Source organism: Pongo abelii, chromosome 16 (assembly GCF_028885655.2).
Source record: "Pongo abelii isolate AG06213 chromosome 16, NHGRI_mPonAbe1-v2.0_pri, whole genome shotgun sequence".
In the NCBI taxonomy this organism is placed as follows: domain Eukaryota; kingdom Metazoa; phylum Chordata; class Mammalia; order Primates; family Hominidae; genus Pongo; species Pongo abelii.
The window spans coordinates 54720559-54745852 of record NC_072001.2 but is presented as its reverse complement, the minus strand read 5'-3'; the positions used below and the strand labels follow the sequence as shown (position 1 = coordinate 54745852).

The window sequence follows — 25294 nt, the reverse complement described above, 5'->3', positions numbered from 1 at the left end:
AAAAACATTTTGCTCTGTTTGTCTTTTGACTTTCTTTTTGATCACTATCAGGAATTTTCTTCATTTTCATATGGTCAAATTTATCAGTCTTCTAGATATCATGTTTAGGAAGCCTCTCTACTCTTCCTGATTTATTCCATTTGGTTTATGATTTAATATATTTTAATGTTTAAATCTTCATTTCATCTGGAATGAATTTTAATATAAGAATGAAGATAGGGCCAGGCATGGTGGCTCAGGCCTATAATCCCAGCACTTGGGAGGCAGAGGCAGGTGGATCACTTAAGGTCAGGAGTTCGAGACCAACCTGGTGAACATGGTGAAATTCCGTCTCTACTAAAAATAAACAAATTAGCAGGGGATGGTGGCACGCGCCTGTAATCCCAGCTGCTCGGGAGGCTGAGGCAGGAGAATCGCTTGAACTCAGGAGGCAGAGGTTGCAGTGAGCCGAGATGGCACCATTGCACTCCAGCCTGGGTGACAGGAGTGAAACTCCATCTCAAAAAGAAACAAACAAACAAAAAAAACAACAAAAAAAAACAATGAAGATACAGAGACCCAATTTAATTTTGTTCCAAAATGCTAGCAAATTATCCTACCATCTTTTGTTTCATTCTTCCCTGATTTGAATCTGCTTTATTGCTCTGCCAGTATATTTTTGTGCCAGTACCATACAATCTTGATTACTTTGTAATAAGTTAAAAACATATACCTTTTAAATTTGGAAAATTTAAGTATGGAGTGGATGAAGAAGAAAAGTTTATGGAGGAACTCTTGTGTCCCAAGCAAGTTTAGGGCTTATCTCTTTGCTTCTCTCTTTCTTGTTATCCAGCAACCCCTCAAACAAGTCTCTCCTCGAGAACTTAACACGATGTGATATTTCCAGTTAATAATAATTATGGTAGAGATTAACGCTCTAAGCATTATGAGTAAATGGGAGGGAGTGGCAGCAAAAAAGTAAGAGATGCTGACCTCAGAGTTTCATGAGCAACTTTAGCAAATGACATAGTTTAGAAGAGTGGGACCGTATCAAGGGATGAGCCCTGAGCTAAGGTTAGGGCTGCCACTACTATGGCTTGTGCCCCTGGAGCATTTGAGTCCTGGACTTGGGTAACTTGCAGTGTTAATGCAGTGGTCAAAAGTTACCCCAAATCACCTATATTCCCAAGTATCTGAGTCCCTCCTCTCCAAGTAGCTGGCTATTTTCCTAGTAGTTTAAATTCTGCTCAGCATCCTTACAGCTGCTTTGTTTTGCAATAAAAGGCAAATCCACACTTACTCGTCTTTGATTTGAATGTTCTATTTATATAGACATTAACTGTAATTTCTTTAGGGTTTTCTCTATTTTGTAATGAATCTTGGATGACATTCTAGCAAAGCTAGTGAAACAGAAACACCAACTCTGCTTTTATGTTAACTTAAACCATTAATATAATCTGGAACCAAAAATTGGAAATATTAATAATAGAATAACAGCTTTATTTTTGTTTTTTTGAGGCGGAGGAAGGAGATGCTAATAGCTACATAAAAGACTTAGAAGCTGAAGAAAATTATATTGGGGGCATATAAAAAAGGGGAGGAATTAATGTAACATACACTATGTTTCTTCCTCAGCCTGCATCTTTTTTTGGATTTGAGGTCTTACATAAACCCAGGACAATAGATGGGTATCAAAATTTCTTATAATTTGGATATACAGTCTTTATATATACTTAAACTATCTAAGTATGTAGTATATTAAATTATATAACTTTTATTATGTTATGTTATATTATATTATATATATATATTTTAAAGATGAGGTCTTGCTATGTTGCCCAGGCTGGACTCGAACTCCTGGGCTCAAGAGATTCTCCTACCTTAGCCTCCTAAGTAGCTGGGACTAGAGGCCCAGGCTCTTTTTATATTTTAAGTCACCAAACACAAAGGGGGAAAAATAGAAACAAATGTTTAAGCATATCTTCAAATTGCCTTCTGTGTTTTTCTAAGTGACCTCCTTTATCTGCTTAAATTTATTTAGCAGTTCCCCATCTGTTTCTCTAATATGCATCACTGATTGTTCTTCCCATGGGGGCACCTGATTAAATCACTGCATATTGACCTGGAGCCTAGCCACAGCAGCCTGCCCCCAGTGGTGGATTCTCAGCAGGCCTTCATTTTGGTGCAGCTGCCCATTGCTGTGCTGTTAAATTGGTCTTGGCTTCTGGTTCTGCCTGAGGAAACTGTCTTACAGATTATTTTATTTCAAACCCCTCATTAGATAGATAAGGAAACTGAGGTTACTTCTAACAGTCTGTGAGTCAAAGAACACAATTTGGACATAAGACAAGTTTTGACCCCGAATTTCCTGATTTCTCAAGTAAAGCAAATAATTTTTTCCAATTCCTCTAGAAAATCTTTTCTTAAAGAGACAGACAGGGTGTGTGTGTGTGTGTGTGTGAGACAGAGAGAGAGAGAATGAATAGACAGGGTCTAGCTCTGTTGTCCAAGGTGGAATGCAATGACACATCCATAACTGACTGCAACCTGGAACTCCTGGGCTCAGGTGATCCTCCTGTCTCATTCTCACAATGCATTGGGATTACAGGTGTGAGCCAACACACCCAGCCTCTCTAGAAAATCTTAATCCTCCTTGTCATATACAAATAAAGACAAGCCAGGCTGGGCGTGGTGGGGCTCATGCCTGTAATCCCAGCACTTGGGGAGGCTGAGGCAGGAGGATGGCTTGAGTCCAGGAGTTTGAGACCAACCTGGGAAATATAGTGAGACCCTGTCTCTACAAAAAATTTAAAAATTAGCTGGGCATGGTAGTGTGTGCCTGTAGTCCCAGTTACTCAGAAGGCTGAAGTGGGAGGATCACTTGAGCCAGAGAGGTGGAGATTGCAGTGAGGCCAGATTGCGTCATTGTACTCTAGCCTGGGCCATAGAGTGAGACTTTGTCTCAAAACAAACAAACAAACAAACAAACAAACAAAAAACAAAAAAGGAAATAAAGAGAAGCCATTTTAGAAGCAAAATGAAAGACTAAAGTTGAAAAACTACACAAATCCATTCCTAGATGGCTGAGGAGGGGTGATGAGGTTGATTTAGAGGGGATTTTAGGGAGCAAGTTCTTTGTACTTCAGGGTTTTTTTTTTTTGAGACACGGTCTTGCTCTGTCACCCAGGCTGGAGTGCAGTGGCATGATCTTGGCTGACTGCAATCTCTGCCTCCTGGGTTCAAGTGATTCTCATGCCTCAGCCTCCCCAGTAGCTGGGATTATAGGCGTGTGCCACCAGGACTGGGTAATTTTTGCATTTTTTGGCAGAAATGGGGTTTCATCATGTTGGCCAGGCTGGTCTCAAATTCCTGACCTCAGGTGATCTGCCCGCCTCGGCCTCCCAAAGTGCTGGGATTACAGGCTGTACTTCAGGGTCTTCTTTACATGCATTGCCAAAAGCTGCTCTATTCTAAATTTTCACAATTCTAGCTCATTCTAGGCTAATTCTAACTCAATACTAGGCATAGAGTTGCCAGGTTTAGCAAATAAAAATACAGGACACCCAGTTAAGTTTGACTTTCTGATAAACAACAAATAATTTTTTTAGTATAGTACAAGGTATCCCATATATTTGATGACACATGCTAAAATTTATACATCATTTATCTGAAAGCCAAATTTAACTGTATTTTATGTGGCAACCTTAGCTAGGTGGTTATCTTGTAAGGAACTAGGGACAGAGTGTGTGATATCATTTCAGATATGGGGTTTCACAATGGCCTAAATCTGTAAAAAAAGTTAAATATACTTTGGAACAGGGTATCCACTTCTGTGTTAGTTTCCCTGGAAATATTTACTAAGTGCCCACTTAGCTTCTTCCTGATATGAGTCTATTCAACAAATATCCCTGAGTGATCACTTCTGTTCTCTCCCTTCATATTTCTCTCTGGCTTGTTTCCTTACTCCCCCACACCCTGATGCCACTTTCTAATTTACTAGCAGCTGGACATATGCTAGGATACATAGCATCGAACTTCCTGAGTGTGTGGGGCCCTGTGTGGCACATCCCCTGGGGTGCTGCCTCCACATCTCTGTGTCTGGGAAAGCTGTTTTGGTGGCACATTCCTTCTGGCAGGATGAGAATGTAAAAGCTCCTCTCTCCTAGTGGGCTTTCTGTGTTCCCCTGGCAACAAACATCAGAAGTCCAGGGCCAGAGGGCCTGCACTGAAAACAGTCTGCTTGTCCTCGTTAGCAAAGACAGAGAACAGAGCCTCCATGGGAACTGTTGGGGGTTTCCAGGGTTAGGCAACAGTCCTGGACGGCACTCTGCAGCTTTATCAGATCTTGGAGGGTCTGGACCAGGAAATTTCCCAGAGATGGCCCCCAGACATGCAAAGGATGCTCTGAGCAGTCACTTCCCCAACTGTCTCTCCCACCACCCTACAGGGGAACGAACGCTCATACCACAAGTCTCCTTGGTCTCTCCTTTCCAAGACCCGTTCTTTTCAAGATATAGTGTCTGGAACCCCATCACAGACCCTTCCCTGTGGCCAGAGGAACAGGGCTCTGCATCATGGCTGATCACTGAGAGTTGCTGTCTGTGGGCAGGAGTCAGCTGAAGGCAGCAAAGCAACTCGGAAGGCACTGCAGGCTGATGCTGGGAAAAAGAGGTCGCCAGGCAAGAAGAGGTGGCTCTAGGGAAAAGCACCTTGCTTTGGCTGCAGATGGGAACCTGAGAAATGCTGCGGTCATGATCAATGAGATTGTGATCAGACCACAATCTCATGGGTGTGGCCTGCTACTCTAAGCCAGACCATCTTCTAGAACCCTGATTCCTTTAAATAGGCTCTCTGAAGCCAGCATCAGACTGCAGGAGCCTGCATCTGCTCTTTTGGTTCTAGAAGTCTTCAGCCAAGGAAAAGAAATCTGAATCTTTGGCCACGGCCACCCTGCTTTCTCTGTTAGCAACAGTCCCAGTGAGAAACAAAAGTAAGGCTGGGATAGGACAGGGCAGAGATACATGCCAAAAGTCAACAATGATGAGACTGAATAAAGCAGCTGTCAACACCTCTGCCACCACCTCCTCGCTTTCTCTTCTGGAGCCTAACTAGCCTAGGGTTGTGGGGTAGATGGCTCTTTATGTCCCAGGCTGCCCCACTGTACATTGTTTGATTAGTAACATGCTCTTCTGTACATCCTCCATGGGCCAGAAATGGTTCTAAAACTTACAGGAAATCCGGTACATCAAATTGAGTCACATACAGAACTGTGTCTTTTAACTCATTCCTTGTGGCATTTCCCCCACTCACTGCACACCCTGTGAGTTGGCTTTGCCTGTTCTCTGGCCTTCCTTACCTGGTTGTCAATCTTGATCTCTGTCAAGGTGTCATTTTCTTTCAGTGCCTCTACCAGGGCCAGGATCCCAGTTCCAGTGATAAAATTGGATTCTATGTTTAGACTTGTCAAGGTCTTGTTTACTTTCAGCATGTCTGCAAAAGCCTTATGATGCAAAAAGAAAAAAACTTAGAATTAAGTTAGAATTTCTAAAGATTAATTTACTAAACCCCTCACTCCCAAATTAAATACAGATGTTTTCTAGCACTTAAAGAAAACCTTCATCAAATCATACTTTCACCTCCAAGTAACAAAGATACAATTTAAAACCACAATGAAAATATTTCAGTCCAGCAGTCTAGACATAAATTTCACATACTTGCAAAAACTCTTTTTAAAAAAGATGCTGACATAGGATTACTGATATTTTTTTGTTAAGTAGAGACATTAAAAAAAAAAACCACTACTATCTGTTTTTTTTTTTAAGAAAACACATTTTAACATTAGAAAAAAGGTAGAAAGGACATAACCCCAGAAAATCCAGTTTTTTTCCTTTTACTATGAATTGATTTAAAAAAAAACTTTACCATTGACTAGTACTTGGACACTAGTGATTTAGTTATATTATTTCAGATCATCTATAAATCAGAATTTTTAAAAGATAACTTTTGGAACAAAATCACCACTGAGGGTGGCAAACCCGTGGGAGACTCCAGTTTGAGACAGCGGACTGCGCATGTGCACCTGCCGGCTCTCTTTACTCCCAAAGTTTCCCACCACCAGGAAGAAATAATATAATTTTTAAGAGACTGGAATTCTCACAGTGCAAGAAAACAAAACAAAACAAAAGGCCATTATCTTGAGAAATTGCTGAAATACAGAAAATAGAAAGATTGACAGATAAATTAGCACAAGCAAGTTGTTGCCTGAGCTGCTAGAGATAGGTCCCATTTGGGGCAATTCCTTAAAGAACCGCCTTAGGAACAGATGGAACAGCTACGGCAGATGGAGAGTATACTATCCCTCCCAGCACCTTCCAGGAAAAAGAGCAGCTGCCAGCACAGCTATCAATGAAGTCTCCCAGGAAGAGCCTCTGGTGAAGGTGCTGCGACCTGTGAGAGAAGCAGTGTGGAAATGGAGGTGCCTCCAGACCTTCACACCAGTACAGTGTGGGGGGAAAATGGGAAAGGCAGCTCTCCCAGGAATGAAGTACAGTATTCCCCACAATCTGCGGTTTCAGTTACCTGCTGTCAACCGCAGTGGGAAAATGTTAAATGGACAACCCCAGAAATAAACAATTCATAAGTTTTAAATTGCATGCTGTTCTGAGTGGTGTGATGAAATCTTGTGGTCTATGTCACCCAGGAAATGAAACATCTCTTTGTCCAGCATCTCTGTGCTGTCCCTGCCTATGAACCAATGACACTGTCTGCTTTTGACATCCAACCATTGACATCGTCATTGGCTGGATGAGCCAGGATCACCGGAGGCAGATGATCCTTCTTCTGACAAATGGTCAGAAGGGCAACAGTAGCCTAACGCAGTCCCCTTGCCTATGTCATTCACCTCACTTCATCTCATCACACAGGCATTTTACCATCTCATGTCATCACAAGAGGGAGGAGGATAGTACAGTAAGATATTTGAGAGAGACCATATTCACACAACTTCTATAACAGCATATTGTTATTATAATTGTTCTATTATTAGTTATTGTTGTTAATCTCTTACTGTGCCTAGTTTAAAAATTAAACATTATTATAGGTGTGTAGTATAGGAAAAGACATAGCACGTGTCGGGTTTGGTACTATCTGTGGTTTCAGGTATCCAGGGAAACCTCTGCAGATAAGGGGACTACTATACATTGAAAGGTGCCCCTCCCAGAATGAAGTCCTCCTAACTGTAGTGATTGCAGGGGACTCTCAGGCTGCCTGTGAGCTCCTTATACACACACTGCAGAGAAGGTGGCAGGTCAGCACACCTGCTGCTGAAAAAAGCTCTCACTCATACATTCAAAAAAGACTATTTGTCAGGCTTCTATTGTGCTCTAGCAGTAAGAGAAAACAAAAATCCTTGTCCTCAGAGAGGCTTATATTTGAGCAAGAGGGCAGAGTCAATAAATTAATAAATAAAATATATAGCTTATCAGATGGTGACAAATGGAGAAAAATAAAGGGGCCTCCTTTTTAAGGGAGAGGTCTGTTGGTAAAACAGATAGATACAACTGCAGGAGAAATGATCCTGGTTTATACAAACCAACCTTGCTCTCCACTCAAAAATATAAACAGGGAGCCAATAATTGCCAGAGTTTTTAGGAAAACCAACATCATGAAAGAATAAAGTTGACCAAGCAAGTCAATATGCCATAGAAGAAACAGACACAAATTTAAAAATTCGAATTATGTATTATTTTCCTCCCTGCCCCACAAGAAAAAGAAAAGGAAAGAAAGAGAGAATAAGTGGGGGGGGGGTGCGGGGGAGAGAGACAGAGAAAAGAAAACATTTTGAACATTTAAAAAAACTACATTGAAATAAAAGAAAATAATAGACATCTAGAATTACAAAATAAGCATGGCTGAAGACCAAGTTGGTGACCTAGAAGATAACACTGAGGATATTTCCAAGGATATACAGCAAAAAGATGAAAATAGAAACTATGAGAAAACCTTAAGAGACGTGGATGAAAGATGTAGAGATTCAACATTCATCTAAGAAGAGTTCCAGAAGGATAAGAAAGAAAGAAAGAAAGAAAGAAAGAAAGAAAGAAAGAAAACAGAAGGGAAGAAGTTATCAAATAATTAAGGAGGAAAAATAAATTTCCCAGAGATGAAGAAAGTTATGGATCTTTATCTGAAAGAAATCACTAGACACTCAGCAGAATGAATAAAAAAAACTTTTTTTTTTTTGAGACAAAGTCTCACTTGACATGTCACCCAGGCTGGAGTGCAGTGACACTGTGTCGGCTCACTGTAACCTCCATCTCCTGGTTCAAGCAATTCTCCTGCCCCGCCTCCAGCTGCTGGGACTACAGGCATGGGCCACCATGCCTGGCTAATTTTTTTTTATATACTTGTAGCAGAGACGGGGTTTCACCATGTTAGCCAGGCTGGTCTCGAACTCCTGACCTTAGGTGATCCACTTGCCCTGGCCTCCCAAAGTGCTGGGATTACAGGCGTGAGCCACTGCGCCCGGCCCAAAATGACTCTTAAGTGAACAGACAAGTGAAATTTCAGAATTCCAAAGGTAAAGAGAGTACTAAAAATTTCTAGCAAGGAAAAATAAGTTACCTGCAAAGGATCAAAAATCAGGTCAGCACTAGTCACTAGATTGTAAGGCCCATGAGAATGGAGATTTATATTTATATAAGTCATATAATTGTAAATGCTGCTAATAGGTTAATTTTTGGAATCAATCTATATACAAACACAGAATATAATTACATAAAATGTATAAAGCTCAAATGTGTGAAAATAATGGAATATCTACAGTTTGGAAGTGGAAGAGAAAGGAGGAATGGAAAATTAAGTATAGAACTACCCTCATCTTTTATAATAGAGAATAAAAAATTTTCTAAGATGATAAATGAAAAATATAAATTTCTGTATATTAGTGGTTTTCTACATTGACCACACATTAGAATGGCCTGGGAGCTTTAAAAAATTTACCCCAGATGAATTAAATCGGAATCTCTGAGGCTGTGGAATGGCCATCTGCATTTCTGAAGAGCTCTCCAGGTGAATAATGTGCAGTTAGGATTGACAACCACTTTTTTTTTTTCTTTTTTGGTATAGAAACAGGGTCTCTCTATGTTGCCCAGGCTGGTCTCCAACTCCTGGCTTTAAGTGATCCTCTTGCCTCGGCCTCCCAAAGTGCTGGGATTACACACATGAGCCAGTAACCACTTTAATTAAAGTCATAAAGACAACAACTAGAAGAATGAAAAACAAACTGCTAATAGTGATTGCTTCTGGGGAGCAGAACAAAAAAGTTCTGAACTATTTTAATTGTTTTTACAGTGGAAAAGACAGGAAGAAGGAAGACGAGAAGTCCCAACATTGGATGAGAACAGGGTTATTTAACCTCAGCATGACTGACGCTTGGGGCCAAATCTTTGTTGTGGGAGGCTGTCCTGTGTATTAAAGGATATTTAGCAGTATCTCTGGCCTCTGAGGCTCACTAGATGTCAATAGCACTCCTCCCCATCATGACAACCAGAAATATCTCCAGATGCTGCCTATTGTCCCCTGGAGGGCAAAATTGCCCTGGGTTGAGAACCACTGGACTAGAAGAATAATCCTGTATCTTGGTCAGGCAGTTGCTTGTACTGCAAAGAAAGCTCAAGAATTTGGATTTACACTATCGCATACCATGTAAATTAAAGTGCATTTATTCTGTGCTAGGTCCTTAATTAAAATTAAATCTATACATTTTAATCTGATCACCAGAGAGGGATACATCAGGACTTTCCTTTTGGACTCTCCAAGCTTTGGGATTTACTCTCATTATTAGAATAACAAAATGTCAGAGCAATTAGGCCTTTACAGAAAGTTGCAGGACCTCCTGGCGAGTTGCCAGGATCTTGCCAATTTCTTTTAAACTTGAGAAAACACTTTCTTGTGCTGAACAAAACAGGGGCGAGCCAGCCAAACACAATACTGGGCTGTAGGCCCAGGTTCACTTCAGTTCAGCAAATATTTGAGCATATTACATGTGCTGGGAATAATAACATTAGTAAAACAAAGACTAGATGTTTTAAATGTCATTGAAGTAGAGTAGAAATATATCTTTAAAGAGAAGGGTTTGCTGTCTGTACTTTATAGGATTGTATGGAAATGTAAATTTCTGCACTGGCCAAATGGTAGCCATGAGAAATGTGGCTATTGAGCCCTTGAAAACTGGCTAGTCTGATTTGAAATGTGCTGCAAACATAAAACACACTGGATTTCAAAGATGTAGTATGAAAAAAAGAATGCAAAATACCTCATTATATTTTCAAATTACATTTTGGATATACTGGTTTAAATACAATACAGAGAGTCCCTGACTTACGATGGTTCCACTTTCCATTTTTGGAATTTACCATGATGTGAAAGTGATACTCATTCAGTATGCTCCTTGACTTATGATGAGGCTATGTTCAGATAAAGATTTTCAATTTACAATAGCTTTATCTGGACATAACCCCATCGTAAGTCAAGGAGCATCTATTTACTACTAAAATTAATTTTGTCTACTTTTTATTTTTTTTAAATGTGGCTACTAAAAAATTTAAATGTATACATGGGGCTTCCATTTGTGGCTCATGTTTTATTTATTTATTTATTTTTTATACTTTTAAGTTCTGGGTTACATGTGCAGAATGTGCAGTTTTGTTACATAGGTATATACGTGCCATGGTGGTTTGCTGCACCCATCAACCCGTCACCTACATTAGGTATTTCTCCTGATGTTATCCCTCCCCTAGTCCCCCACCCTCCACAGGCCCCGGTGTGTGATGTTCCCCACCCTGTGTCCAAGTGTTCTCATTGTTCAACTCCCACTTATGAGTGAGAACATGCAGTGTTTGGTTTTCTGATCTTGTGACAGTTTGCTGAGAATGATGGTTTCCAGCTTCATTCATGTCCCTGCAAAGGATATGAACTAATCCTTTTTTATGGCTGCATAGTATTCCATGGTGTATATGTGCTACATTTTCTTTATCCAGTCTATCATTGATGGGCATTTGGGTTGGTTCCAAGTCTTTACTATTGTGAATAGTGCTGCGATAAACATATATGTGCATGTGTCTTTATAGCAGAATGATTTATAATCCTTTGGGTATATGTCCAGTAATTAGATTGCTAGGTCAAATGGTATTTCTAGTTCTAGATCCTTGAGGAATCACCACACTGTCTTCCACAATGGTTGAACTAATTTACACTCCCACCAACAGTGTAAAAGCGTTCCTATTTTTCCACAACCTCTCCAGCATCTGTTGTTTCCTGACTTTTTAATGATTGCCATTCTAACTGGTGTGAGATGGTATCTCATTGTGGTTTTGATTTGCATTTCTCTGATGACCAGTGATGATGAGCATTTTTTCATATGTCTGTTGGCTGCTTAAATGTCTTCTTTTGAGAAGTGTCTGTTCATATCCTTTGCCCATTTTTTGATGGGGTTGTTTGCTTTTTTCTTGTAAATTTGTTTAAGTTCCTTGTCGATTCTGGATATTAGCCCTTTGTCAGATGGATAGATTGCAAATTTTTTTCTCCCATTCTGTAGGGTGCCTGTTCACGCTGATGATAATTTCTTTTGCTGTGCAGAACCGCTTCAGTTTAATTAGATCCCACTTATCAATTTTGGCTTTTGTTGCGTTGCCATTGCTTTTGGTGTTTTAGACATGAAGTCTTTGCCCATGCCTATGTCCTGAATGGTATTGCCCAGGTTTTCCTCTAGGATTTTTGTGGTCCTAGGTCTTACGTTTAAGTCTTTGATCCATCTTGAGTTTATTTTTGTATAAGCTGTAAGGAAGGGGTCCAGTTTCAGTTTTCTGCATATGGCTAGCCAGTTTTCCCAACAGCATTTATTAAATAGGGAATCTTTTCCCCATTGCTTGTGTGTGTCAGGTTTGTCAAAGATCAGATGGTTGTAGATGTGTGGTGTTATTTCTGAGGCATCCGTTCTGTTCTGTTGGTCTATGTATCTGTTTTGGTACCAGTACCATGCTGTTTTGGTTACTGTAGCCTTACAGTAAAGTTTGAAGTCAGGTAGCGTGATGCCTCCAGCTTTGTTCTTCTTGCCCAGGATTGTCTTGGCTATGTGGGCTCTTTTTTGGTTCCATATGAAGTTTAAAGTAGTTTTTTCCAATTCTGTGAAGAAAGTCAGCGGTAGCTGGATGGGGATAGTGTTGAATCTACAAATTACTTTGGGCAGTATGGCCATTTTCATGATATTGATTCTTCCTATCCATGAGCATGGAATGTTTTTTCATTTGTTTGTGTATGCTCTCTCTTATTTCCTTGAGCAGTGGTTTGTAGCTCTCCTTGAAGAGGTCCTTCACATCCCTTGTAAGTTCTATTCCTAGGTATTTTATTCTCTTTGTAGCAATTGTGAATGAGAGTTCACTCATGATTTGACCGTCTGTTTGTTCTTGGTGTATAGGAATGTTTGTGATTTTTGCACATTGATTTTGTATCCTGAGACTTTGCTGAAGTTGCTTATCAGCTTAAGGAGATTTTGGGCTGAGACTATTGGGTTTTCTAAATATACAATCATGTTATCTGCAAACAGAGACAATTTGACTTCCTCTATTCCTATTTGAATACCCTTTATTGCTTTCTCTTGCCTGATTGTCCTGGCCAGAACTTCCAATAGTATGTTGAATAGGAGTGGTGAGAGAGGGCATCCTTGTCTTGTGCCGGTTTTCGAAGGGAATGCTTCCAGTTTTTGCCCATTCAGTATAATATTGGCTGTGGGTTTGTCATAAATAGCTCTTATTATGTTGAGATACGTTCCATCAATACCTAATTGATTGAGAGTTTTCAGCATGAAAGGCAGTTGAATTTTGTTGAAAGCCTTTTCTGCATCTATTGAGATAATCATGTGGTTTTTGTAGTTGGTTCTGTTTATGTGATGGATTATGTTTATTGATTTGCGTATGTTGAACCAGCCTTGCAACCCAGGGATGAAGGCGACTTGATCATAGTGGATAAGCTTTTTGATGTGCTGCTGGATTCGGTTTGCCAGTATTTTATTGAGGATTTTGACATCAATGTTCATTATTACTGGCTTAAACATTCTCTTTTTCTGTTGTGTCTCTGCCAGGTTTTGGTATCAGGATGATGCTGGCCTCATAAAATGAGTTAGGGAGAATTCCATCTTTTTCTATTGATTGGAATAGTTTCAGAAGGAATGATACCAGCTCCTTTTTGTACCTCTGGTAGAATTCGGCTGTAAATCGGTCTGGTCCTGGACTCTTTTTTGTTGGTAGGCTATTAATTATTACCTCAATTTCAGGACCTGTTATTGGTCTATTCAGAGATTCAACTTCTTCCTGGTTTAGTCTTGGGAGGGTGTATGTGTCCAGGAATTTATCCATTTCATCTAGATTTTCTAGTTTATTTGCGTAGAGGTGTTTATAGTATTCTCTGATGATAGTTTGTATTTCTGTGGGATCAGTGGTGATATCCCCTTTATCATTTTTTATTGTGTCTATTTGATTTTTCTCTCTTTTCTTCTTTGTTAGTCTTGCTAGTGGTCTATCTATTTTGTTGATCTTTTCAAAAAACCAGCTCTGGGATTCATTGATTTTTTGAAGAGTTTTTTGTGTCTCTATCTCCTTCAGTTCTTCTCTGATCTTAGTTATTTCTTGTTTTCTGCTAGCTTTTGAATATGTTTGCTCTTGCTTCTCTAGTTCTTTTAATTGTGATGTTAGGGTGTCGATTTTAGATTTCTCTTGCTTTCTCTTGTGGGCATTTAGTGCTATAAATTTCCCTCTACACACTGCTTTAAATGTGTCCCAGAGATTCTGGTACATTGTGTCTTTGTTCTCATTGGTTTCAAAGAACATCTTTATTTCTGCCTTCATTTCGTTATTTACCCAGTAGTCATTCAGGAGCAGGTTGTTCAGTTTCCACATAGTTGTGCAGTTTTGAGTGAATTCTTAATCCTGAGTTCTAATTTGGTTGCACTATGGTCTGAGAGACAGTTTGTTGTGATTTCTGTTCTTTTACATTTGCTGAGGAGTGTTTTACTTCCAATTATGTGGTCAATTTTAGAATAAGGGTGATGTGGTGCTGAGAAGAATGTATATTCTGTTGATTTCGGGTGGAGAGTTCTGCAGATGTCTATATAAGGTCCACTTGGTCCAGAGCTGAGTTCAAGTCCTGGATATCCTTGTTAATTTTCTGTCTCATTGATCTGTCTAATATTGACAGTGGGGTGTTAAAGTCTCCCATTATTATCGTGTGGGAGTCTAAGTCTCTTTGTAGGTCTCTAAGAACTTGCTTTATGAATCTGGGTGCTCCTGTATTGGGTGCATATATAATTAGGATAGTTAGCTCTTCTTGTTGAATTGATCCCTTTACCATTATGTAATGCCCTTCTTTGTCTCTTTTTGATCTTTGTTGATTTAAAGTCTGTTTTATCAGAGACCAGGATTGCAACCCCTGCTTTTTTTTACTTTCCATTTGCTTGGTAGATCTTCCTCCATCCCTTTATTTTGAGCCTATGTGTGTCTTTGTACGTGAGATGGGTCTCCTGGATACAGCACACTGATGGGTCTTGACTCTTTATCCAATTTGCCAGTCTGTGTCTTTTAATTGGGGCATTTAGCCCATTTACATTTAAGGCTAATATTGTTATATGTGAATTCGATCCTGTCATTATGATGCTAGCTGGCTATTTTGCCCATTAATTGATGTAGTTTCTTTATAGCGTTGATGGTATTTACAATTTGGCATGTTTTTGCAGTGGCTGGTACTGGTTGTTCCTATCCATGTTTAGTGCTTCCTTCAGGAGCTCTTGTAAGGCAGGCCTGGTGGTGACAAAATCTCTCAGCATTTGCCTGTCTGTAAAGGATTTTATTTCTCCTCCACTTATGAAGCTTAGTTTGGCTGGATATGAAATTCTGGGTTGAAAATTCTTTTCTTTAAGAATGTTGAATATTGGCCCCCACTCTCTTCTGGCTTGAGAGATCCGCTGTTAGTCTGATGGACTTCCCTTTGTGGTTAACCCAACCTTTCTCTCTGGCTGCCCTTAACATTTTTTCCTTCATTTCAAGCTTGGTGAATCTGACAATTATGTGTCTTGGGGTTGCTCTTCTCGAGGAGTATCTTTGTGGTGCTCTCTGTATTTCCTGAATTTGAAAATTGGCCTGCCTTGCTAGGTTATGGAAGTTCTCTTGGATAATATCCTGAAGAGTATTTTCTAACTTGGTTCCATTCTCCCTGTCACTTTCAGGTACACCAATCAAATGTAGATTTGGTCTTTTCACATAGTACCATATTTCTTGGAGGCTTTGTTCGTTTCTTTTCACTTTTCTTTCTCTAATCTTGTCTTCTTGCTTTACTCCATTAACTTGAACTTCAATCACTGATATCCTTTCTTCCACTTGATCAAACGGCTACTGAAGCTTGTGTATGCTTTACGAAGTTCTTATACTGTGGTTTTCAGTTACGAAGTTCTTGTACTGTGGTTTTCAGCTCCATCAGGTTATTTAAGCTCTTCTCTACACTGGTTATTCTATTTAGCCATTCATCTAACGTTTTTTCAATGTTTTTAGCTTCCTTGCAACAGGTTAGAACATGCTCCTTTAGCTCGGAGAAGTTTGTTATTACCGACCTTCTGAAGCCTACTTCTGTCAACTCGTCAAACTCATTCTCTGTCCAGTTTTGTTCCCTTGCTGGTGAGCAGTTGTGTTCCTTTGGAGAAGCGGCATTCTGGTTTTGGGAATTTTCCACCTTTCTGCTCTGGTTTCTTCCCATCTTTGTGGTTTTAGCTACCTTTGGTCTTTGATGTTGGTGACCTATGGATGGGGTTTTGGTGTGGATGTGCTTATTGTTGATGTTGATGCTATTCTGTTCTGTTAGTTTTCCTTCTAACAGACAGGCCCCTCAGCTGCAGGTCTGTTGGAGTTTGCTGGAGGTCCACTCCAGACCCTGTTTTCCTGGGTATCACCAGCAGAGGCTGCAGAAGAGCAAATATTGCTGTCTGATCCTTCCTCTGGAAGCTTTGTCCCAGAGGGACACCCACCTGTATGAGGTGTCTGTCGGCCCCTACTGGGAGGTGTCTCCCAGTCAGGCTACACGGGGGTCAGGGACCCACTTGATGAGGCAGTCTGTCCATTATCGGAGCTCAAACGCCATGCTGGGAGAAGCACTGCTCTCTTCAGGCTGTCAGGCAGGGACGTTTAAGTCTGGAGAAGCTGTCTGCTGCCTTTTGTTCAGATATGCCCTGCCCCCAGAGGTGGAATCTAGAGAGGCAGTAGGCCTTCCTGAACTGTGGTGGGCTCCGCCCAGTTCGAGCTTCCCTGCCGCTTTGTTTACACTGTGAGCATAGAACCGCCTACTCAAGCCTCAGCAATGGCAGATGCCCCTCCCCCCACCAAGCTCTAGCATCCCAGGTGGATCTCAGACTGCTGTGCTAACAGTGAGCAAGGCTCTGTGGGCGTGGGACATGCCAAGCCAGGCACAGGAGGGAATCTCCTGGTCCGCTGGTTGCGAAGACTGTGGGAAAAGCGCGGTATTTGGGCAGGAGTTTACTGCTCCTCCAGATACAGTCACTCATGGCTTCTCTTGGCTAGGAAAGGGAAATCCCCCAACCCCACCCCCTTCCCGGGTGAGATAATGCCCTGCCCTGCTTCAGCTCACCCTCCATGGGCTGCACCCACTGTCCAACCAGTCCCAGTGAGATGAACCAGGTACCTCAGTTGGAAATGCAGAAATCACCCATCTTCTGCGTCGATCTCACTGGGAGCTGTAGACCGGAGCTGTTCCTATTCGGCCATCTTGGAAGTGACCTCTCACGTTTTATTTCCAATAAACAGTGCTGTCCTAAACTCTTGATTTTTATGTGGCCTCATTGTAAATAACAGTAGCATTTTAAATACATTTGGGCCTTCTCATTGGCATTCAGTGGGGACAAATTCCATTTGAATGCTCAGTTGCTATAGATGTGGTTATATGGAAGTGCTTGGGGCATGGTAAACTAAACTCAATCACAGGTGACTTACATTTGCATCCTGGCTTGGCCACATGTGGTGTAATCTTAGTTCAGCATTCAACTTCTTTGAGTCTCAGTTGCCTCATCTGTAAAATGGCTTGTGTTCACCACAAACCCCAAAATATGTTTTCTGATTGAATGCAAAACAGCCTTAAATGGGGACATGTCTAAACGGATGCCAATCACACAGGGCTTCACTGATTCTAACAATATATCAGAATAATAATTTATAATATGAAAGCAGAATAAGGTTTGAGGTCCACAAATGTCATCCACCAAGAAACGCCTTTTCACCTCATGTTTGCATGCTAAAAATGGAGACTTTCTGCCAGGACTCCCAATAAAACAGTCACCCAGGCACAGTGACAACGAAGAAAACCTTTCCTAAAATCATCACTTCTTTCCCTTTGTTCTGCCTCTCTCTTCTCTGCTTACCCTTGAGGAGGGAGGATTCGGGGAGTGAGGAGGGGAGGAGGGCGGTGTACCACATCTTAGAATTGGAATGAAGGACAAGAGAAAAATTTCTATTAGGAGTGATGCTCTTCAGAAAACAGTAGCAAAATCATATTTTGAAAACTTTATCCATATAAATGAATATATATATATGTATATCTTCCTGTGGTCCCTCTATTTTTTATAGACTGTACTATGACTATACCAAATAAATTAAAAATGTTTAAATTAAATGTTAAATTAAAAATGTTTTATTTATAAATAATAGTTGTACATATTTTTGGGGGTATATGTAATATTTTGATACCTTTATACAATGTGTTTGCAGTGATCGAGTTGGAGTAATTGGAATAACCATCACCCCAAAGGTTTATCTTTGTGTTGGGAACATTACAATTCTTCTCTTCTAGCTATTTTGAAATTTATAATAGATTATTGAATACAAGAACTTATTCCTTCTAACTAACTGTATTTTTGTACCTCTTAACCAACTTCTCTTTGTCCCTACTTCCTTCCCTTCCCAGGCTTTAGTAACCATCATTCTACTCTTTACCTCCATGAGAACCACTTTTTTTTTTAGCTCCTACATGTAAGTGAGAACATGCTATATTTATTTTTTTGTGCTTGGCTTGTTTTACTTAACACAATGACCTCCAGACCCATCCATGGTGCTGAAAATGACAGGATTTCATTATTTTTTATGGCTGAATAATATTTCAGTGTGTATATATACACCACATTTTCTTCATCCATTCATCCTTTTTTTTGTTTGTTTTTTTTGAGACAGAGTCTCACTGTTGCCCAGGCTGGAGTGCAGTGGCGCGATCTCCACTCACTGCAAGCTCCACCTCCTGGGTTCACGCCATTCTCCTGCCTCAGTCTCCCGAGTAGCTGGGACTACAGGTGCCTGCCACCACACCCGGCTAATTTTTTGTATTTTTAGTAGAGACGGGGTTTCACTGTGTTAGCCAGGATGGTCTCGATCTCCTGACCTTGTGATCCACCCACCTCGGCCTCCCAAAGTGCTGGGATTACAGGCGTGAGCCACCACACCCAGCATCCATTTATCTGTTGATGAACATTTAGGTCGATTCCATATCTTGACTGTTGTCAACAGTGCTGCAGTAAACACGGGAGGGCAGATATCTCTTCAACATACTGGTTTCCTTTCTCTTGGATATATACCCAGCAGTGGGATTGCTGGATCATATGTAGTTCTAATTTCAGTTTTTTGAGGAACCTCCATACTGTTTCCCATAATGGCTGTACTACTCTACATTCCCACCACCAGTATACAAGTGTTCCCCTTTCTCCACACCTTTGCCAACATTAGTTACCAAATAAAGTATTCTTTAAAAAGCAAGTTACAAAAGGTCAAATTTGCCTGAAAGGTGTTACCAAAAAAATTCAGCTCCTAGCATACTGCTTTTCACATGATAGGCATTCAACACATAGTTGTTGCATTAAAAACAGCATCAAAGTGATTATTATTTGGAATTTATTTAATCCACTTAGTAAGTTATCTATTTGGTCTAGAATAGGAGTTAGATTATTTACCAGTAGTGTTGAGAGTTGATTGTGAACTAACCCCACCCCTGCAATTTTACTCAAAATAATATATTAAACAGAAGTGACAAATCATTTCTTTATCCCTTTATTCATTTACATACAAAGTATATTGTGAATATTTTTGCTTTACTGAAAAAAATCTACTAAAAGGCAGAAATAGTACAAAATCATACAGAGATAAGAATCCTTAAACTGCTCATTTCACCTTACCAATTATCTAGTTCTGCCATCTTTCTATTTTAACGATAGGTTTCAAATTCAAAACTGCTTTAAATCTACAAATTTAGATATGTAATAACTGCTGGTAAAAACACTGATTTTTGTAGCCTGGTTCCTCTTTTACATGAGTGCTTATTTCAAGTTTGCTGTGATCACCATAGAAATATTCTCTATTGCTAGAGGTTGGAGGTTATGATCATTCGTTTATTTAACAAGTACTTTTCAAACATCTATTCTGTGCCAGGACCATGATAGGTAGTCATTACTTTCATGTCATCTGTTTTAAATGCTATTTTAGATCTTCCAAAAGACACGTTACTTTAAATCAAACCATCAAGTCCAGACAACTTTCGTTTTTCTAACTTGATTCAAGGGCTGAGCATTAAATGCCATAGAACAACAGGCTGATGCCCAGGCTTTTGATAAGTGACATATTTTAGCAAATGTATGACAGCCAGGCATTGTGTGTAAATCTAGCATAGCTTGATGGTTAAGCTTCCTGGTTGTAGAACCAGAAAGACTTGGTAGTGAATTCTGGCTTTGCCATTTACTGGTTGTATTACCTTGGATAGCTTACTTAACCTCTCTGAGTCTGTTTTCTCATTTGTTAAAGTTGGAACTAATAATAGTATACACCTCATAGTATTACAGTGACAAATGGATGAGATGCTGCATGGAAAGCACAAAGATCAGTGCTGGCATTTACTAATTCCTCAATAAAGTAGCTATTAATAGGAGGAGTTACTAATTGGCTATTGATAGGAAGAATAAAAATCATGATAGTGATGGTATAAGTATTTACCTGGGTCAAGGGGCTTCCTTATTTGGCTAAATTATCTAAAATGCATAGGAAGAATAGAACTTTTAGTTGGCTATTTTTCTTTTATCTCTCTCTCTCTCTCTCTCTCTCTATCTCTCTCTCTATCTATCATCTCGTTGTATTGCCCAGACTGGAGTGCAGAGGTGCAAACATAGCTTACTGCAGCCTAGAACTCCTGGGCTCCAGCAATTGTCTCACCTCAGCCTCCTAAGTAGCTGGGACCAGAGGTATATGTTACCACACCTGGCTGGCTATTTTTTTCACATTCTGGTGTCAAACACAAAATGTTTCATGATTTGGTTGTCTAAGATATTTTAGACACATATTAATCCATTTCAAAGGTTAAAATATACTTTAATATTTCTTTTTTTTTTTTTTTTTTTGAGACAGATTCTCCCTCTGTCGCCCAGGCTAGAGTGCAGTGGCGTGATCTCGGCTCACTGCAACCTTCGCCTCCCGGGTTCAAGTGATTCTTCTGCCTCAGTCTCCTGAGTAGCTGGGACTACAGGCACGTGCCACCATGCCCAGCTAGTTCTTGTATTTTTAGTAGAGATGGGGTTTCACCATATTGGCCAGGCTGGTCTCGAACTCCTGACCTCATGATCCACCCACCTGGGCCTCTCAAAGTGCTGGGATTACAGGCATGAGCCACCACGCCCAGCTACTTCAATATTTCTATAGATGCCTAGTTCCTGAAGGGCTTTAGAGTCATAATATCCAATGACTGTAGATGCAAAAGTTTTAGAAAATGTATCCTAAGCACAGAACAAACTGTAAATGTTCAGTTAGTTAAATGCCAAACTTATCTTGTTTCTTTCTCTGAAAATTGTAATGCTGACAAAATTCCAGATAACTTAAAGCATCTGACAGTTCAGTTCTGAAGTTTAACTATTGCATTGTAACTATAATTTTGCTCATTAACTGTGTAGAATGTAAGTTTACCAGATCTAAAAAATTGTTAGCTAATGAAACAAAGTAAATAGAGCCTCCAGTGAATTAAATAACTTCATATTATATTTCTAAGAATTTTACTCACAATGGCCACAGGGTCATTGCTGCGAGTTGCGGCCAGGCTGAACTTCTTCACGTGAGTGTTGGTCTCCAGAGCCTTTGCAAATTCCCTCAGGGTTGGAATTGGAATGTTCTAAGACAGAGAAGACATGGCTAGTTGATGAACCATTGTATGGCACACTCTTGCCAATGTAAGAACCCAGAACCTTTAAATACCATATATGTGTAGATAAATACATGATATCCCTTCTAAATGAGGGTCATTACCTAGCCTTCAGCAACCAAGCTATCCTGATCCAATAGCACCACTTAGTGTCCAATAGGGGAATCTAATCTACCGCTATGGTACCTCTGAGTGTTGTCTTTCTGTTTTCCCTAACCAAGAAAGTATGCACATACTATACTTCCCTCTTTTTATTTTTCACTCTGTATTCTAGCCAGACTGACGTATTTTCCACTGTTTTAATATACCACAGTCTTTCTCTTTTTCAGACCTTTATATATGCTTTCCCCTTAGCCTGGAAATTCCTTTTGTCCTTTTCTCTTTCAAGACTCAGATGTAATATCATCTCCTTTGTTTACTGGATCTCCTAGGTAGCATTAAAATTTTTCTTTCTTGCAATTCAGTGACATTTGGTGGCTCACCACATCATGTTATAATTATCTGTTTAGTGTTTTTCTCCTAGTATAATTGTTTTCAGAGTAAAGACTGAATAAATCTTATTCATCTTTGTAGTCCTTTTTCTAGATCATTTAGCACAGTAATGACCACTGGGGAAGGAGACAATATGGGGTGCAGTTAGAAGTGGAGAAGAGTCCTGGCTGCACTATAGGCTAACTCTATGACCTTAACAACTCTTTAAGTCCAACTAATAATTAAATGAGATAATAAATTCCAAGTATTTAGTAAAGGACATGGCACATAGTAAGTACTCAATAAAAGTTGATTATTATTAAATGCTAAGAATTGGCCCAAAAAGAATAAACAAAAGAGACTTCAGGTAATGTTTACACACACACACACACACACACACTCTCTCTCTCTCTCTCACTCTCTCTCTCTTCTACTCTTTCCCTTTGAGAGTGGCATGACTTATTATCAAATTGAATAAAGTGGAAGTGACAACATGAGACTTCAGAAACCAGGTCATAACAGGTATTGTGGCTTCCTGCTTTTTCATCTTTCTGTCTTGGATCACTCGCTCTGGGGAGCCGCATGGTGAGAAATGGAGGCCTCTTGCCAACAGCCGCATGAATCTGCCATCTTGGAATTGGATCCTCCTGTCCCAGGCAAGTCTGGTACTGCAGCCCTGGATGACAACTTCACTACCACCTCATTTGAGACCCTGAGCCACACTATCCAGCTAGCCACTACCAGATTCCTGACATTGAAAAATTGTGTGTGAAATAATAAATGTCTGTTGTTTGAAGCCTCTAAGTTTTGGAGTAATTTGTTACTCAGCAATAGATATAACTAATGTACTATGCTTAACTCAGGTATGGTGATTCTTTTCAAATAATTATAGAAATCACTGCTTTCCAAAACCCACTTCTTTTGAATAGGATACCTTGACTCCAACTCAGTGACTACAAAGAACTGCAAACAGGTGTGAAAACAAGCAATCAGTCATCTCTGGTAAGTTTTCTGACCTCATGATAAATTAAGCGACTGATGATAATCACAATGAAATACCTTAATGTTGTTGAGGTTGACTTCTTGCAGGCTAGGATCATTGGCTTTCATCTGCTGCAGGCTTATTTCCACATTTGTCGGATTTGGTGGTTCCTCAAATATTGGCTTTACTTTTTCACCTTTGACAACATCTAAAACACAAGTTTTCATTTTAAAAAATGCAAAGTCTCTCCTATCAAAATCAGTGGCTACTTCCCAAAAAATGACATTTCTTTCATATGCTCTGATTCCAATAACACTTTAATAGCAATGACAGTAGGTTTATTCTCAGCTAAGCAAGCATTGGAGTGGTATAGCTCTGAGTCACAGTTTGGAAGGCTGGTGTTTCTCAACTGCAATGAGAATTCCCTGGGGCTAACACTGCATGGACCCAAAAGTTCAGGAGACCCTGCAGCAAACTCCAACTTTCAAAATATCCATGGGCAGTTATTGCTGCTCCATATGGACATCTGTCAGACTATACTAACTAGACTACAGAATCTGAGATACAAATCAGACACCACAATAAGTCTTCATTTCCCAAACTTTAGTACCCCTTTGGCATCTTGATTATACCTTACCCTCCTCTGAGTTCTATTCTGGAGCTTTAGTTTTAAGGAAGGTGTGGGGAGAGAAAGGGATAAAAAAGAAGAATGGAAGAATTCTCAAAAATAGTTAACAGAGATACAAAGGATTAATATCCCAATATACACAGAGCTCCTACAAATCAATAAGGTGACCCAATTAAAAATGAACCAATAATACGCTCAGAAGAATCTGTCACTCAACCAAAAAATATAAAAAGTAACTAAGCTCCAAAATAAAGAAATAAGATACCATTTCATCAGCAAACAAGTGTGAAACGAGGTAACATTTGGAGTTGGCAAAAATGTAGAGAAAAAAGCATCTTCGTACTTCTCTATAAGTGGGAATGTGATCTGATGCAAATGTTTTGGGAGAGTAATTTGGCATTATCTATCACAATTTAAGATATGCATGTTCTATGACCCAGCAATTCTATATCTAGAAGTCTTACCTACAAAAATAACACAGATACATAAAGATATATATTCAAGGGTGTTCCCTGTTCCCTGATATATTACTTGTGACAGCAAAACATGATAAACAAAATGTCCATCAATATGAAAATGGGTAAATAAAGTATAGCATCATCACGTAACAACTCATTGTCTATTCATTAAAAGAATCTATTCAGGAACCAGGCATGGTGGCTCACACCTATAATCCCAACACTTTGGGGGACTAAAGCAGGAGAGTTTCTTGAGGCCAGGAGTTTGAGACCGGGCTGGGCAACATAGTGAGACCCTGCCTCTACAAGAAATTTTAAAAATTAGCCAGGTGTAATGGTGCATGCCTGTAGTCCTAGCTGCTCAGGGGACTGAGGTGGGAGAATCCCTTGACCCCAGGAGTTTGAGGCTGCAGTGAGCCTTGGTAGTGACATTGGACTTCAGCCTGGGCAACAGAATGAGACCCTGTCTCAAAAAAAAAAAAGTATCTTCATTATCTATCCATTAAAAAAGTTATCCACTCATTTTGGGAGGCCGAGGCGGGTGGATTACAAGGTCAGGAGATCGAGACCATCCTGGCTAACACGATGAAATCCCGTCTCTACTAAAAATACAAAAAAAAAATTAGCCGGGCGTGGTGGCAGGTGCCTGTAGTCCCAGCTGCTGGGGAGGCTGAGGCAGAAGAGTGGCATGAACCCGGGAGGTGGAGCTTGCAGTGAGCTGTGATGGTGCCACTGCACTCCAGCCTGGGCAACAGAGCGAGACTCCATCTCAAAAAAAAAAAAAAGTTATCTACTCATTAAAAGAATGAAGGAAACCTGTAAGTACTGATAAGAGGCCACAATTAGAAGACAAGTTAATATTTGTATGTGTACATATAAACTTCCAGAAGGTTATGCACCAGATTGTTAATAGCAAACATTGTCAGAAAGTTACCCTTTGATGCTGAAGCTAAAAAGGATGAGCATTTTTTATCCATATGCATAAGAAACAAGAAAGGCCAGACTAAGCAACATAGCAAGATCCTGTCTCTACAAAATAAAAATAAAAATAATTAACTGAGTGTGGTGGCGTGCACCTGTAGTCCCAGCTACTCAGAAGGCTGAGTGGAAGGATTGCTTGAGTCCAGGAGCTGGAGGCCGCAATAAGCTATGATTGTACCATTGCACTCCAGCCTGGGCAACAGAGCAAGCCTCTATCTCAAAAAAATAAAAGGAATATTGCTCATTGTGTGTCTAAATTACCACTATAAATAATATTTCATATATATGCTACTGATATTAGAAAGCATCTCCCAAGTCTCTATTAAAGTGAATAAAATAAAATTAACCTAAGAAAAGCTGTAATCCTAAAAATTAGTTGGGTGTGGTGGCATATGCCTATAGTCCCAGTGACTCAGGAGGCTGAGGCAGGAGAATCGCTTGAACCCAGGAGGTGGAGGTTGCAGTGAGCCGAGATTGTGCCACTGCACTCCAGCCTGGGTGACAGAGCAAGACTCCATCTCAAGA

General features: G+C 40.0%; 1 protein-coding gene across 4 annotated transcripts in view; it reads right to left on the bottom strand.

The window, feature by feature from the left end:
* The window catches only part of TMOD2 (tropomodulin 2), a 63499-nt gene that overhangs the window by 12148 nt on the left and 26057 nt on the right, over positions 1 to 25294 (bottom strand). For all 4 annotated transcript variants that reach the window (XM_024232619.3, XM_054531483.2, XM_054531482.2 and 1 more), the window contains 3 exons: positions 22780 to 22910; positions 21112 to 21219; positions 5336 to 5479 (listed from right to left, as the gene is read on the bottom strand). In XM_024232619.3, the coding sequence (XP_024088387.1) occupies positions 5336 to 5479; positions 21112 to 21219; positions 22780 to 22910 (383 nt within the window). The remainder of the gene's footprint in view (positions 1 to 5335; positions 5480 to 21111; positions 21220 to 22779; positions 22911 to 25294) is intronic.